Source organism: Hemitrygon akajei, chromosome 21, assembly GCF_048418815.1.
Source record: "Hemitrygon akajei chromosome 21, sHemAka1.3, whole genome shotgun sequence".
NCBI classification, from domain to species: Eukaryota; Metazoa; Chordata; class Chondrichthyes; order Myliobatiformes; family Dasyatidae; genus Hemitrygon; species Hemitrygon akajei.
The window spans coordinates 50,751,547-50,767,634 of record NC_133144.1 but is presented as its reverse complement, the minus strand read 5'-3'; the positions used below and the strand labels follow the sequence as shown (position 1 = coordinate 50,767,634).

The 16,088-nt window shown below is 42.5% G+C and overlaps 1 protein-coding gene across 1 annotated transcript in view; it reads right to left on the bottom strand.

The window, feature by feature from the left end:
- Positions 1-16,088, bottom strand: part of mcu (mitochondrial calcium uniporter) — a 199,726-nt gene that overhangs the window by 16,522 nt on the left and 167,116 nt on the right. The window contains exons 3-4 of the mRNA XM_073025387.1: positions 8,458-8,628; positions 3,594-3,698 (exon numbers count right to left, since the gene is read on the bottom strand). Of these exons, the coding sequence (XP_072881488.1) occupies positions 3,594-3,698; positions 8,458-8,628 (276 nt within the window). The remainder of the gene's footprint in view (positions 1-3,593; positions 3,699-8,457; positions 8,629-16,088) is intronic.

Here is a 16,088-nt window from a genome sequence, read left to right as displayed (position 1 = left end):
CCGTGTTCTCCTCTCTAACTGCTCCCACTGATGGACTGTGATTGTTTACAGCCTACCCCATGGACAAACCAGTTTTAACCCAATCTACCTGGGTTGGTGTTTAAATTGTCCGTCAGGTCATCCCCTGGACTAGGGCCCGGTTCCTGCCATAGCAACGGGCTCTGGGCCTAGATCTCACTGCCCAGCCTGAAGCCATTCTTGACCTCTCCAAATTGGATTGGTGCTGAGAATGATCCAACCTCACACCCAGTTTAGGTGCACTGCCCTCCGAATCACTCACTCTAACTCCATCTCCAAAACCATCCCAAACACATTATGCTCTGACTCAGTGACACACCAGCACGGCTCATCCCTTGAGTCAGCTTCGCTTGCCTCTTCATTGTTTGCAGTGATTGTTTACCACAATTTACCTCAGAAAAAGTGTTATTAATAATGCTTTTAGTCATATTTCTTTCTTTTTGAATTACCCAACTTCAGTAATGCCACCTTAATCTGGAATTGGTGATAATCAAGGAATGCCCTGTCCAGCAACTCTATGATGTTGAATGGAAGTTAAATACACTCAGTGGCCTCTTTATTAGGACACTGCACACATGCTCATTAACAGCCAGACTTATTCAAGCTGGACAGGAAGGTGACAGAACTCAAATAACCACGTATTATTTGAGTTACTGTGGCATGCAGAAGAACATCTCTGAACACACTACATGTTGAACCCTGCAGTGGATGGGCTACTGCAGCAGGTGACCAATGTAGGAAGTACCTAATACAGTGGTAACTGGTGTTTTCCAGTTACACAGAACAGCTTAAGTGCTTATAATCATTTGGAAGCTTAAGTTGAAGATCTAGTTCACCCTCCCTCAATATCTTCAAGATTATGAATGGGGTCAAATCAGATGTGAAGGAAAGCTAAAAATAGAGGGTCAATGGTCTATTTATCGTCACAAAAAGCCCACTGGGGAATTCAAAAGAAACAATAGGCATGCTGAACTCACTTCCATGGGGATTAGCTAAAGAGAGAAGCACAGATGTATTTAAGAAAATATGGATGAAACACCATAGAATCATAAGGCATTAGAGTAGAATTACGTCATTCGATCATGGCTGACTTAATTTCCCTCTCTACCCCATTTACTTGCTTCTTTCTGTCATCTTTAACACCATTACTATTCAAGACCCTATTAACTTCACTTTAAATATACCTCCATAGCCTCATTTAGCCTCCATAGCAGTCTGTGGCAATGAATTCCACAGATTCTCCAGCCTCTGACGAAAAGATTTCCTCCTCATCTCTGTTCTAAAGGGATGGGCCCTCTGGTCTTAGATTCTCCCACTATTTGGAAATATCCTCTCCATGTCCACTCTATCTAGACCTTTCAAACACGAGGGAGCATGGAAGAGAAGAACACATTGATGGGGCAGATGGAGGCTCATGCAGTGACCAACATATACAAATGTTGGAGGAACTCAGCAGATCAGATAGCAGCTATGGAGGAAAATAAACTTTTGATGCTTTTGGTTCAGTTCCTCCAACATTTTGTGTGTGTTATAACCATATAACAATACAGCACGGAAACAGGCCATCTCGGCCCTTCTAGTCCATGCCGACACTTACACTCACCTAGTCCCAGTGGCCCGCACTCAGCCCATAACTCTCCATTCCTTTCCTGTCCATACACTTATCCAGCATTTCCAGCATCTGCAGAATCTCTGGTGTCATGCATTGACCAACTAAGCCAAGAGACCAAGTCCTGTGCTGTAAATACTCTGCAACAAGCATCACCAAAACAGATCAAGATGCCATGACTGCTACAAATGTGACTTCTAACTATCTTTGAAAGTCAGTGTTATTCATATTAAATAGGCCTGACATACAAAAGCTGTTTGAGAATAATGGTAAATGGCAGTAAGAATTTTTTTTAAATTTAGTGAAAATAAAACAGGGAATGCTGACAGTAATCAAGTTGGGCAGCATCCGTAGACAAAAAGATTTTTTTTGACAAAAAGGCAAATAGTTTAGTTTTGACAAAACCATTAACCAAAAAAATTTTAAACATGACAAAATCTAGATGCTGGAAATCCAAAGCAACACACACAAAATGCTGGAGGAACTCAGCAGGTTAGGCAGAATCTATGGAAATGAATGAACAGTTGACGTTTCGGGCTGAGACCCTTCTTCAAGTCTGAGAAGGAAGGGAGAAGATGTCAGAATAAAAAGATGGGGAAGGAGGCAGCTGGCTGGAAGATGTTTGGGGAAGCCAGGTGGGTGGGAAAAGTCAAAGGCTTTTAGAGAAGGAGGAATCTGATATGATTCCAAAATTTTTCCTCTATTTCTCTCTCCACAGAAGTATCCTGACTAGCTGAGTACTTCCCATATTTTGATTTAATTCCAGATTGTCAACAGATTTTTGTTTTATGGACCTTTTATTAATTCAGACATTCACAAAATTCACCAATGACTTCCAGCCCTCATGAATAAACAAAGAGATGTATAAAATTCCATAATCTTGATAAATGGAAATCATTTGTGGTGTAACCCAACGCAGACTTGTTGCTATCAACTGGGTGGAAATTAAAAATTTTTAAACGGCAGATTCTGGATATCTGAAATAAAAATTGGAAATACTGAAAATACTCAGCAGATGAGACAACATCTGTGGAAAGGGAAACAAAGTTAATAATTCATGTTGGAGACGCCACATCTTCAACCCGAACAGCAAACTTTCTCTTCCCCCAGATGCTGCCTGATCCGGTGGGTACATGCACCATTCCTGTTAGGTAACACGAGCCAAAAAAATCTAGGTTACAGTAACATTGTGCCACCAAGAACTAGCAGCTCATTCTGCCAGTCAGACACACCCACTCACACCTGGATTGTCTATTTGGGCACTGCACTGATTAGAAGGTTGGATTTAACTTTTGACCTGTGCAGAATCCCCAATGTAACATCAGATTTTATTGCTACCCCTCATCCACTCCAAACAAAACCTCTCCTCCATGAAGTAATGCAATTACTCGAGGCAAGTATGATCTTCTCCTAAGCCAGGGGTTCTCAACCTGAGGTCCATGTACCTCTTGCTTAATGGCATTGGTCCATGGCATAAAGAAGGTTGGAAATCCCTATCCTAAGGGGTTATTCTCTTAAAGAAGAATGCCAGTGCATGAGTTTGATCTGTTAAGGGCTAAGTGGTGGCTGCCCATGCACCAACCACCCCACATTAAACAAAGTCCTCCGTACCTGTATATCTATAAGGATGGTCTTTAAAGCCCGTCTCTTTAACCAGGCTATTTTTGCCGCAACAACTGCTCAAGGGCTATTGACAAATCTAGTTTGTTACCACTCCTATGAAGTAGCTCTAGAGCAGGGGTTCCCAATGTGGGGTCCACAGACCAGTTGCTTAATGGTATTTATTGGTCCATGGCATAAAAAAGGTTGGGAACCCCTGCTCCAGATATTTTTTTTAATGTAAATGTAAGTAATAACATTCAACATTATTGTGGCTTAAACTGAAACCAGAAGTTCTGCAGGAGTTAATGTTGATGACTGCGGAGTTCAATGTCAATTAATGCCAGAGATAAGGAGAATTAAGTACCTCTCTTTGGTGGCTGCACATAGTGAGCTACGTCATTTATCACTAACTTGAAGTCATCAAGGAGCAGGATATCGATCCCTGTTGATGCAGCTATTCGATTTCCATCTGCAGGAAGGAACAGATATGGTGATTAGCACAAACAGTCTTATGGGGTAGCACAATAACCATTAGAGACAGCCCTTTCAGCTTCCCATCACAAATCCAGGCATATGGGCAGCAAAGTGGTTTCATTACTGGACCTATGACAATGCTTGCCTTCTATTCAGAGTCAGAATCATGGAATTGTGTACACCGAACTAGTCCACCAAAAACACCATGTCAATGAGGACCTTTTGCCCACATAAACCAATCTCATTTGCTGGCATTAGGTCTGAATCCTTCTTTGCCTTATCTAATGCAAGTGCATCAATCATAATGATTGCATCGACTCCACCACTTTCTCCAGCAGCAAGTTCCACATATCAAACCCCCTTTCTGCAAAAAAAAAACCCTCAATTCTCCTTTCAAAATTCCTTCCCCTCGCCTTAAACCTCTTGCTTTAGGTATAGGGGCTGGCTGGTGGCGTAGTGGCATCAGCGCCGGACTTCAGAGTGAATGCTCCAGGTTCGAATCCAGCCAGCTCCCTTGCACGCTTTCCATCCGTGCTGGGTTGAGCGTCGAGCTAGCAACTCAGTCTCGTGAAAATAAGAAAGCCTGCTAAAAAAAAAAGGCCGTCACAATGACTCCACTCGGAGTTGAGGGCTTTCTTCTTCTCAGTGGCCACTTTATTGGGGACACCTGCTCATTGATGCAAATACCTAATGAGCCGATCATGTGGCAGCAACTCAATATATTAAAACCATGCAGACATGGTCAAGAGGTTCAGTTGTTGTTCAAACCAAACATCAGAATGGGGCACAAATGTGATCTGAGTGACTTTAACCATTGAATGATTGTTGGTGCCAGATAGAGCGGTTTGAGTATCTCAGAAAGTGCTGAGCTCTTTGGATTTTCACACACAACAGTCTCTAGAGTTTATAGAGAATGGTCCGAAAAACAAAAATAAAATTCCAGTGAGCAGCAGTTCTGTGGGCAAAAATGCCTTGTTAATGAGGTCAGAAGTCAATGGCCAGACTGGATCAAGGTGACAGGAAGGCAACAGTAACACAAGTAACCATGCGTTACGGTAGTGGTGTGCAGTAGGGCATCCAGAACAGGTGAACCCTGAAGTGGATGGGCTACAGCAACAAAAAGCATGATCATTTACTCAGTGGCCACTCTATGAGGTACAGGAGGAATTGGACAACTTTCCTCACTGACCATACCACCAACTTTCATGCCATCTACAAACTTAACCAATCATACCTTCTGCAATCACAACCAAGTCATTAACAGACATCACAAACAACAGGCAACACAGCACTGATCACTGCAAATCCATTTTTTAAAATTTAATTTTAATTCCTTTTTCCATAAGAAAGCATCCTTTCATCACTCTCTGCTGTTTCTCACCACCAGTCAATTTTGGATCAAATTAAACAGCTCACTTTCGATCCCATATGTCATAACCTTCTGAACATATCTGCCTTGTCAAATGCCTTACTGAAGTCCAAATGGACACATCTGCTGCCCTGTGTTCATCAACCTTCTTACTCATTTTCTTAAAAATTCAAATCAGTGAGACAGGATTTTCCCTGCATAAAGCCATGTTTTATGACTGATCCCTGATCAGTCGATTCTTAGCAAAAGAGAGTAAATCCTATCTCTTGGGATCTTCTCCAATAAGTTCCCTATCATGGATGCAAGGCTCACTACCCTTTAGTTACCTGGTTTTTTCCCCTAGTGTCCTTCTTAAATAAAATAACATGGGCTATCTTCCAGTCTCCTGACACTTCACTGTGGCTAACAAAGATGCAAAAATACCCATTAATGCTCCAGCCACCTCTTCCCATGCTTCCCAGAGCAAAGTGGGACAGATCTTACTGCCATGGGATTTAATCAACCCTTATGCATCCTATGACATCTAACACTTCCTCATTCTTATGATGATCTGACCCAGATTATCCATGTACCTCTCCCCAAATTCATCACCTTTCACATCATTCTGTTTGGTGAATACAGATGAGCAGTACTATTTAGTACCTCAGCTACACTGTTGGCTCACAGATTACCCCTTTGGTGACAAAGGTATTGATTCAAATACAAAAGATTCCCCCCCCCCCCCACTGAAGTAACTGAATCAACTGTTGTATGCATATTCTCAGTAGCCACTTTTATTTAGTACGCCTGCTCGCTAATGCAAATATCTAATCAACCAATCATGTGGCAGCAACTCAATGTATATAAAAATATACAGACATGGTCAAGAGGTTCAGCTGTTGTTTGGATCACACATCAGAATGGGGCAGAAATGTAATCTAAGTGACTTTGACTGTGGAATGATTGTTGGTGATAGACAAGGTGGTTTGACCATCTCAAAAACAGTTGATCTCCTGGGATTTCATGCAGAATACTCTCCACAGTTTACAGAGAATGCTGCGAGGAAACAAAAAAAAAAATCCAGGAGCCAGCAGTTCTGGGGGTAAAAGCGCCTTGTTAATGAGAGAAGTCGGAGGAGAATAGCCAGACTGGTTTAAGCTGACAGGAAGGCAACAGTAACTCAGATAACCAGGTGTTACACAGTGATGCGCAGAAGAGCATCCGCAACATGTTGAACCTTGAAGTGGATGAGCTACAGCCGCAGAAGACCACGAACATAGTCAGGGGCCACTTTATTGGGTACAGAGCACACTTAATAAAATGGCCACTGAGTGCTTATACAAATAGCAATCATAACACTACTTAATTGTCTGATAGATCCAACTGGATCATGAATGTTCTAATGTCATTTTAGGGAATGGAATCTGCCATCCTTACCTGGTTTGGCCTATTTGTGACTACAATCCCACAGTAGTGGACTTAATTGTTTCCTGTCCTCTGACATGGCACTCAAAAAAAGACAGCTCACCACTACTTATGGACAATGAGCATCAGTCTTGCGTATATCCCAACAGCAAGTAACTGCAAATCTCACCACACGCCTGCTCTAGGTCTTGTAAACGTTTTGTAAACCACTTCACGGGAATGCAATTTCACCCGTAAATGCCGGCTTTTTTGTTGGGTGGTAGAGTTGGTCTCCTGACTTGGTGTGTCTGGGTGGTCTTGTTTTGTCTGGTGGGTTTGGAGCTCCTTTCCAGTGTACACACTAAGATGGTAGCACAATATTAATACGCAGCAGCCTCTCCGGACTCTGGATTTGGGGATTGCCAAACGTTATGTGGATTTTCTGGTGTAGTCTGTTTTGTCCTGTGCTTTTGTGATATCATTTTGGAGGAAAGTTGTTTCATTTTTTAACTGCATTGCAGTTGTGGTTTCTAAATGACAATAAACTGAAATTCAATTCAATTCAATTAAACCCCCACAAAGCTTCAACTGACAGGATAGTCAAAGACTTTTTCCCAGGGTGTATATGGCTACTACAAGTGAGCATAATTTTAAGGCAATTAGAGGAAAGTATTGGAAGGGGATATTCTTTACACAGTGAGTGTTGGGTGCGTGGAATTCCCTGCCAAGTGTGGTGGTAGAGACAGATCCATTAGGGGCATTAAAGAAACTCTCAGGTAGGCACATGGATGATAGAAAAACTGAGGACTACATAAGTGTGAAGGGTTAAGATTAATTTTAAGATTAGGTTTAAAGGTTGGTACAACATGGTGAGCAAAAGGCCCAGTACTGTGCTGTAATGTTATATCTTCTATTAACTAAAGAAATGGGTTAACAAGAGAAAAACTCAGCAGATTGGACAGCACCTGTGGAGAGAGAAACCCAGCTTATGACCAAACACTCACTCTTAATGCAAGGCCTCAACCATGCTTTTGCCTCCAGGGATGCTGCCTGACCTGCTGAGTTCCTCCAGCAGATGTTTCTTTTTCTCTCCAGGTTACAGCATTTGCACTCTCTTATGCAACTCATTAACATTCGCTCTTTCTTCCTCCTTGGACACTAACCAACGTGCGGAAGATTTCTAGCATTTTTTGGTCTCAGAATATATTTTGTATTGTGGCACAACACTCTTGCAGCAGATCACAAAGAAACAGGAACCAGATTAATTAGTTTACTTAATTAGAGATACATCACAGTAAGAGGCCCTTCTGGCCCAGTGAGCCCACTCTGCTCATTAACACCCATGGACCAATTAACCTACTGTTCCATGTCTTTGGAACATGGGAGGAAACCCACAAGGTACAGGAAGAATGCACAAACTCCTCACAAACAGTGGCAGGAACCAGAATTACAATTGCCACTAGATTCAGTGAAGTGTCCCAATTGCTACTCCTCCACAGCATGAAAATCCTTGTTCATCATTCACAGCAGCTGATGCTCTCAGGGAAATCTCTCCTTATTTTGTTCTTAAACTTCATTTTAAGCTTTAACATTTTAGTAACTGATAACCCTAGCAAAATCATCTTACAAAATTTATCAGCCAAAATTCTTTCATTCCCAATTTTGAAACAATTTCCCCTAAAAGAAAACATTCCACTTATTGTGTATCTTTTACTTCTAGTCTTAAGACACTAAAATTAGAGACATGCTGGTTCAACCGCAATTCTCCCATTAGCGACACCAGGGGATTGCTGCAAGATGAGGGAAATACAGGCTTACACATATCCACTTGAAACTTCACTTTAACTTGCAGTTCTGCTATAAAATTAAGTGAGGTCATTGATTTTTTTCAACCACTAACTTTTAGTGAGATTCTTAATTCTAACTTTAGCTCAGTGTGAATGGTGCAATATTTTCTTTCTTTCGGAAATGTCCCCATTCCCAGACTGGGGAGGCACAATACCTGGAGTGTAGATGGCGACTCGGTCAATGCCTTTATCCTCTGCCTGCAGCTGCTTCAAAAACACCCCGACGGAGTCCGAGATGGGTCGGAGGGTGAACTGGCAGCGCTCTCGCCGTGACGGTAGATTAAGCGAGAGGACAGGTAATCCATTCTGGTAAGCAACAGTTACATCTGTGGAGAGAAAGGAAAGGAAAATGATAAGAACTCCGGGAGAAGCAAGGCAGGTCAGTTGCCCTCTTAAACCTAAATCACTGTCAATGTGATCTTGTAGCTCAACGTAACACACACACTGAATTCTGGAGGACCTCAGCAGGTCAGGGAGCACCTATGGAGAGGAATAAACAGTCAATGTTTCAGATTGAGTATTGTCCTGACTGCTTGACTTATTCTGGATTTCCAGCATCTCCAGAATCCTTGTGTTCTTTTAGCTCAGGGGTTCCCTACCTGGGGTCCAGGAACCCCTCGGTTAAAGGTACAGTGTTCATGCATAAAAACGATTGGGAACCCCTGCCTTAGCTCATCACTATTTTCCTGCCTGTTCTCCAGATCTTCTGGTTCCTCCAATGTGCAGACTCCTATCAACCTATTTTCAATGGAATCAATGAGCAAACTTCCACAGCCATTGCTGGGTAAAGAATTCCAAACATTCATCACCCTTTAAGTGAAATGTTGCCTCATCTCACTCCTAAGTGCCTACCGTATATTGTGTGGTCATTGCCCCCTGGTCAGGTGAATCAGTCACCTCATACCCACCCTGTACAGCACTCTTACATTTCTAGGTGTCCACCTCTCACTCTGATCTCTGCAGAATGGAGGCCTAGCTGACCTCATATGACAAACCTGTCAACACAGGAACCAGATAGGTGAATCTTCCCTGCATTCTCACTTTGCAAGTGTATCCTGTTTTTTTTTAGAATTGAGGAAACATTTCTTCATTCACAGGAGGAATGAGTGGGACAAACATTGGGAGCTTAATCATTCATTGCATTCAAAACTGAGATGGATAGGACTCCAAAATTGTTCACAATATACTCCTTGAGGTCTCAGCAAGGCCTCAGATATGGTGATGAAACATCTTTATTCTTATACACAGATCCTCCATCAATGAAGGTCCCTATATCACCCATCTTGCTCACAGTCTGATGGTCCTGTGTGCTAGCTTTCAGTATCTGGTGCACACCATTGCCTAGGTTCCTTTGAATATCAATATTAGGTGACATGCCAGCATTGTGGTTAATGCAACACAATTATAGCGTCAGTGTCCAGGGTTCAATTCCGCTGCTGCCCGTAAGGAGTTTGTACATTCTCCGTGACTGTGCGGATTTCCTCCAAATGCCCCGGTTTCCTCCCACATTCTAAAGACATATGGGTCAGTGGGTTAATTGGTCAGATGGGTGTAAATGGGCTTGTTGAGCTGGAAGACTGTTAACGTACTTAATCTTGAAAACAAAATTTCTAAATCTCTTGACGTTTATTAAAAAAACTCAGATTCTGCATTTTTCTACTAAACCTTGCCTTCCCCCCCACCCCAACACTTATTCCATCTGCCAGATTGGTGTCCACTCATCCTTTCTACTTGCCATGTCACCATTACTCACATTCTTACCTCGTTTCAAGCAAATGTTACGTTTGGCCTGCTCAGCCACACCGCTGAAGCAGACCGGGAATGTTTGGGTCGAATTACCGATGACTGTCCCATCTCACCAGTCACAGGTCTGTCAGCCCAAGGCAGATGCTGGGTGTCAGCCCCATTAGTGGAGCTGGGGTCACATACACCCAGACTGGGTGATTTACTTCACTAAAACTGCATTAAGCTACAAGGATTTTTACAGCAAGCCAATAATTTTATAATTACTAGTCTCTATGCAAACAGACTTATTTAATTACATCTAATTTAATTTTCTGGCAGCTGTGAGGGGATCTGAACACAAGTCTCCAAGTCAGTGGGCCAGACATCTGGATACCAGTCCACCAATTTAAATACTGGTCTTCTGCACTTTAATTGTGCCACACTTAGTACTGGCTCTCCATCTGATAAGGGCACACTGGGGTGGCAGGGTAGAGTGGTGTTCAGTATAACACATTACAGTGCCAGCTGTAAGACTGAGGTTTAATTCCTGCCATTGACTGCAAGGAGTTTGTAGGTTCTCCCTAAGACCGCGTGGGTTTCTTCCCGTATTCTAAAAAGGCTTACGGGTTAGGGTTAGTAAGTTATTGGCACAGGAAGCATGGTGAAATTTGCGAGCTCCCCAGAGCACACCCTCAGACTGTGTTGGTCCCCAATACAAACGATGCATTTCATCGCAGGCTTTGATATTTCAATGTACATGACAAATAAAGTTGGACTTATCACTAAAGGTAGTTTCCCTATGGACAAGCTTTTGATGACCTGTTCTAATACTACCAGAGGTGGCTCAGTGTTGCCTGATTGGAAGTTTTTATAAACTTTATTGAACATAACTGATAACAAAAAAAGCACTGCTGTTGAACAGGACAGCAGCATCTGGGTTTATATTTAAATTACAATAAATTGCATATTAAAACTATACAAGCTATAACCTTTCCTGTGATCTCTTAGCAAGTGGCTGTGACATAGCCAGCATCAAACCTCTTCTCATTTACAGTATACTGAGAGACAGATGGCAGCTCTGTTGTCCAAACTGGTCAAGCACATCAGTGATGCCCATTTGCTCAAAGGCATTTCCAGAAGACAGAGTTCCCATTAAGCAGCTGGCGACCGATAGGCCCCAGTTACCGGTCCACTGTGCAAAGCCTCCTTTCTTTGTGACAGGAAGCTGGCCGCACTCCAAACTGTGCTTTCCGACTCATCTCTCGATGATGAGCTTCAAGTGCCTCAGATAAAATAAGCAACCAACGACATCCTGGCCTCGTGTCAAGCAGCAGCCAACAGTCAAGGCCGCACCACAATACTTTCCCTGCTCGTGATGTTACAGAATACTGTTGGCAGATTTACACTGGTGGGGGAATGGGGAGCCAGAGGATCAGAGAGAGCAAAAGGGACAAAACTGATAGACACCAAGTTGGGAAGGGGCGGGAGAGGGACAGAGGATAAAGTGAACAATAGAGTGGGGAGAGAGAGAGACAAAGCAGGCAAGAAAAGAAGAAAGAGAGAATTTTACACAAAAGTAAGTCTCCATATGCTGGAAATACAGGGTGGCAGGGCACCCTGGGTAGCCTCCAACCTGATGACATGAATGCAGATTTCTCCTTCTGGTAAAAAAAATTCCCTCCCCTTCTCCTCTTCTCCTATTCCCCCCTCTGACCTCTTGGGTCTTCTCACCTGCCCTCTCCTCCTTCTTTCCCCACCCCCCAATGGCCCACTCTCCTCTCCTATCAGATTCCTTCCTCTCCAGCCCTTTACCTTTCCTACCCGCCTGGTTTCACCTGCCAGCTTCTCGCTATCATCCTTCCCTCCCCCCCCCCCACCTTTTTATTCTGGCTTCTCCCCCCTTCCTTTACAGTCCTGAAGAAGGGTCTCTGCCCGAAACATTGACTGTTTATTCCTCTCTACAGATGCTGCCTGACCTGCTGAGTTCCTCCAACATTTTATGCGTGCGTTGCTTTGAAAGAGATTATTTTATTTTATTTCGAGATATAGCACAGTACAGGCCCCTCAGACACAATGAGCCCACTCCACCCAGATTACACGATGTGACCACTTAACCTATGGATCCATAGGTCTTTGGAATAGAGGACGAGACCGGAGCACCCTGAAGAAACCCACATGGTCATGGGGAGAACATACAAATTCCTTACAGGCAGCCACAGAATTGAACCCAGTCACTGACGCCATAAAAGCATTTTGCAGACTGCCGTACTACTGTGCTGCCCAAAATGGAAAAGGAAAATAACAAAAGAAGCCACGCGTGTAATTACATCAATCTCACGACAAATATGCATGGGAGGAGCTATTGAATCAAGCAGGTAAAACTGCTTCAATCTAAGTTTCAATGATATCCTAGCATTCAAAGTTGTGTTTCATCTGGGATGCCATGAAGCATGGATTAATTTGGATTAAACATGGGAAAGCTGTTGTATGTGACAACAAAACACCACTGGCTGGAGTTTCTGGGAGAAATTCGGAAGGTGCAGGAAAGATACATCCCAAAGATGAAGCAGTATTCTAAAGGTAGGATGACACAACTATTCCAGAGAAGGGAAGTCAAAGACAGCATAAAAGCAAAAGAAAGGGCATATAGCAAAAATTAATGGAAAGTTAGAGAATTGGGAAGCTTTTAAAAACCAACAGAAAGCAACTAAAAAGCTACAAGGAGAGAAAAGATAAAATATGAGGTAAGCTGGTCAATAATATAAAAGGAGAAGGTGCTTGGGAAGCTGAAAGGTCTGAAGGTGGATAAGTCACCGGAGTTAGATGGATAATGCCCCAGGGTTCTGAAAGAGGTAGCTGAAAAGATTGTGGAGCCATTAGTTCTGATCTTCCAAGAATCACTGGATTATAGACTAGTTCTACAGGACCGGAAAATTGCAAATGTTACTCCACTCTTTAAGAAGGGAGGCATTTAGCCTGACTTCAGTGGTTGGGAAGATGTTGGAGATGATTCTTAAGGATAGGGTTTCAGGTACTTGGAGTATTACAATAAAATAGACCAAAGTCAGTATGGTTTCCTCAAGGGGCAGTCTTGCCTGACAAATCAGTTGGAATTCTTTGAAGAAATAACAAGCAGGATAGACAAAGGAGAGTCAGTGAATGTTGTTTACTTAGATTTTCAGAAGGCTTTTGACAAGGTGTCGCACAGGAGGCTGCTCAACAAGATAAGAGCCCATGGTAATACATGAAAGATACCAACATGGATAGAAAATAGGCTGACTGGCAGGAGGCAAAGAATGGGAATAAAGGGAGACTTGAGTGATTGGCTGCTGGTGACCAGTGGTATTCCACAGGGGTTGGTGTTGGGACCACTTCTTTTCATGTTATATGTCAATGATTTGGATGATGGAATTGATGGCTTTGTGCCAAATTTGCAGATTTACGAAGATAGGTGGAGGGGTAGGTACTGTTGAAGAAGCCGGAAGGCTGTAGAAGGACTTAAGATAGAGAGAAAGGGAAAAAAGGGCAGATGGAATATAGTGTAGAGAAGTATATTGTCAAGCACTTTTATTCATTTGACCAAAGTGGACTATTTTCTAAGCCAGAAGAAAGTTCAAATATCAGATGTGCAAAAGGACTTGAGATTTCCTTGTAGTTTGAGTCAGTGGTAAGGAAGGCAAATGCAATGTTAGCATTTATTTCGAGAGGACTAGAATATAAAAGCAAGGATGTAATGCATCATAAGAGATTGGTCAGACCGCAGTTGGAGTCTTGTGAATAGTTTTGGGCCCCTTATCTAAGAAAAGATATGCAGGCATTGGAGAGGATCCAAAAGAGGTCCATCAGAATGATTCTGGGAATGAAAGAGTTAATGAATGATGAGTGTTTGATGGCTCTGGACTTGTATGTGCTGCAGTTTAGAAGAATGGTGTGGAGTGCCTCGATGAAACTTATTGTAATATTGAAAGGCCTAGAGAGAGTGGATGTGGAGAGGATGTTTCCTATAGTGAAGAAGTCTAGGATCAGAAGGCACAGCCTCAGAATAGAAGTATTTCTCTTTAGAACAGAGATAAGGAAGAATTTGTTTAATCAGAATATGGTGAATCTGTGGAATTCATTGCCACAGATGGCTGTAGAGGACAAGTCGTATTACATTTAAATCTTAGTATATTTAAAGCAGAGGTTGATAGGTTCTTGCTTAGACTGGGCATCAAAGGTTCTGGGGAGAAGGCAGGCAAATGGGGTTGAGAGGGATAATAAATCAGCCTCGACAGAATGGTGGAGCAGACTCAATGGGCCGAATGGCTTAATCTGCTCCTTTGTCTTATGATTTTATAACACGGGAAACCTGCAAGTCCAGGCTGTCATACTGCTGCCAGGGTAGTTCTTGGAGTTACTGGGTTCAGTGAGACTCCAGCTAACTTGCCCACCCTGCTTTGGTATTTGATGGTGGCTAATGGGTGGGGGGGGGAGGCAAGGAGGGATCAGTTCTCTTTTAGTTGTTGAATCTACAGTACACTCCTCATTCTGGTTAAGTCTCAGATTCACACAATATGAAACGGGCCCTCCAGTCCTTCAACTAACATGCACCCATTTACACTCATCCCATTTTATTCTCCCTTCATTTCTGTCAACGCTCTCCACATTCTGCACTCGCCCACAAATTTTCCAACCCAATAAACCCATCAACCTGCACAGTTTTGTGTGCAGAATGAAGCTGCAGCAACTGAGAGAAACTCATATGATCGTTGGGAGCTAGTGTAAACTCCACAGACAGTGCCTCCTGAGGTCAGGGGTGGTACTGCAAGTCATCTGCTCTACCATCTGCACCCAAATCACAAGCCTCACAGGAGTTTTCCTAATGACTTTTTGCTCTATAATTTTAATACAATTTCAACATTATCATTTTATTTCTATTGTTCATGATCGAACAACCGATTGCCAAACATATCTTCATCCAGACCAATCTGTTCAGGGCTGACTTGCAGATTGTCGGAGATTTGTCCTAAATTCACTTCTTCCCTTTTTCACAGGCCAGAGAGTGAGAGGCATCGAAGTTATGGTTCAGTACACACACCGATGAGATTTCAAGCCCCAGATTATATGCTCACAAGTTCATTGAAAATACAGAGGAAATAATTCTTCTTTGTGGAATGGTCAGAGCTTCAATAACTCCAGAAATCTTTCCAATTCTCATTTCTGCCTTCAGCTCAGATATCATTTAAAAACCTATTTCCCAAGGCAGAGTCAAACACTGTTTTGTTGCCAGAATGAAAACAAACAACTCTGAATGATCATCAGACATAGGATGAGAATTAGGCCATTTGGCCCATTGAGTCTGTCCCACCATTCCATCATGGCTGATTTATCATCCCTCTCAAACCCATTCTGCTGCCTTCTCCCCATAACCTTACTAATTAAGAACCCATTAATTTCTGCTTTAAATATACCCAGTGACTTGAGTCTCCCCCACTAAAGGAAACATCCTCTTGAATGTCCTCAAGGTAGCACAGAAAGGAGGCCATTCAGTCCCTCAAGACTTTTCTGCCAATGAAAGTAAGGGTGATTGTGATCCAATTCCATTTCCCAGCCTTTTTGTTAACCAAGTTCTATTAAGACACACATACAAAATTAAAGGATTGAACAAGAATTTTTCAGATTTCTACCATTTTCTCACATATTAGTGCTTCCTAACCTCACTCTTGAAAGCCCTAGCTCGAACTTTTTGACTATATCACCAGGTCTTGGGCATCCTAACCAATGGGAATAGTTTCTTTTCTGTCGACCAAATGTGTCCCTTGACATCATGAAAATCAATTGGCTTTCCAAATTCCACAAAAATTTTAATTGTAATCCTAATTTGCTAATCTGTTATTTAACACTTTTCTTATTTAACATTTGGCGCCCAGTAATATTCTTTAAATAAGATTAAGATTAGATTTATTTGTCATGTGTATGTCAAAACATACAATAAAATGTGTCATGTTGTGTCAACAGTACATCCTTGCTATGGTATGATGACTGGAACTTCTCCCTGTACCTCAGCCTTTATACCCCAGTA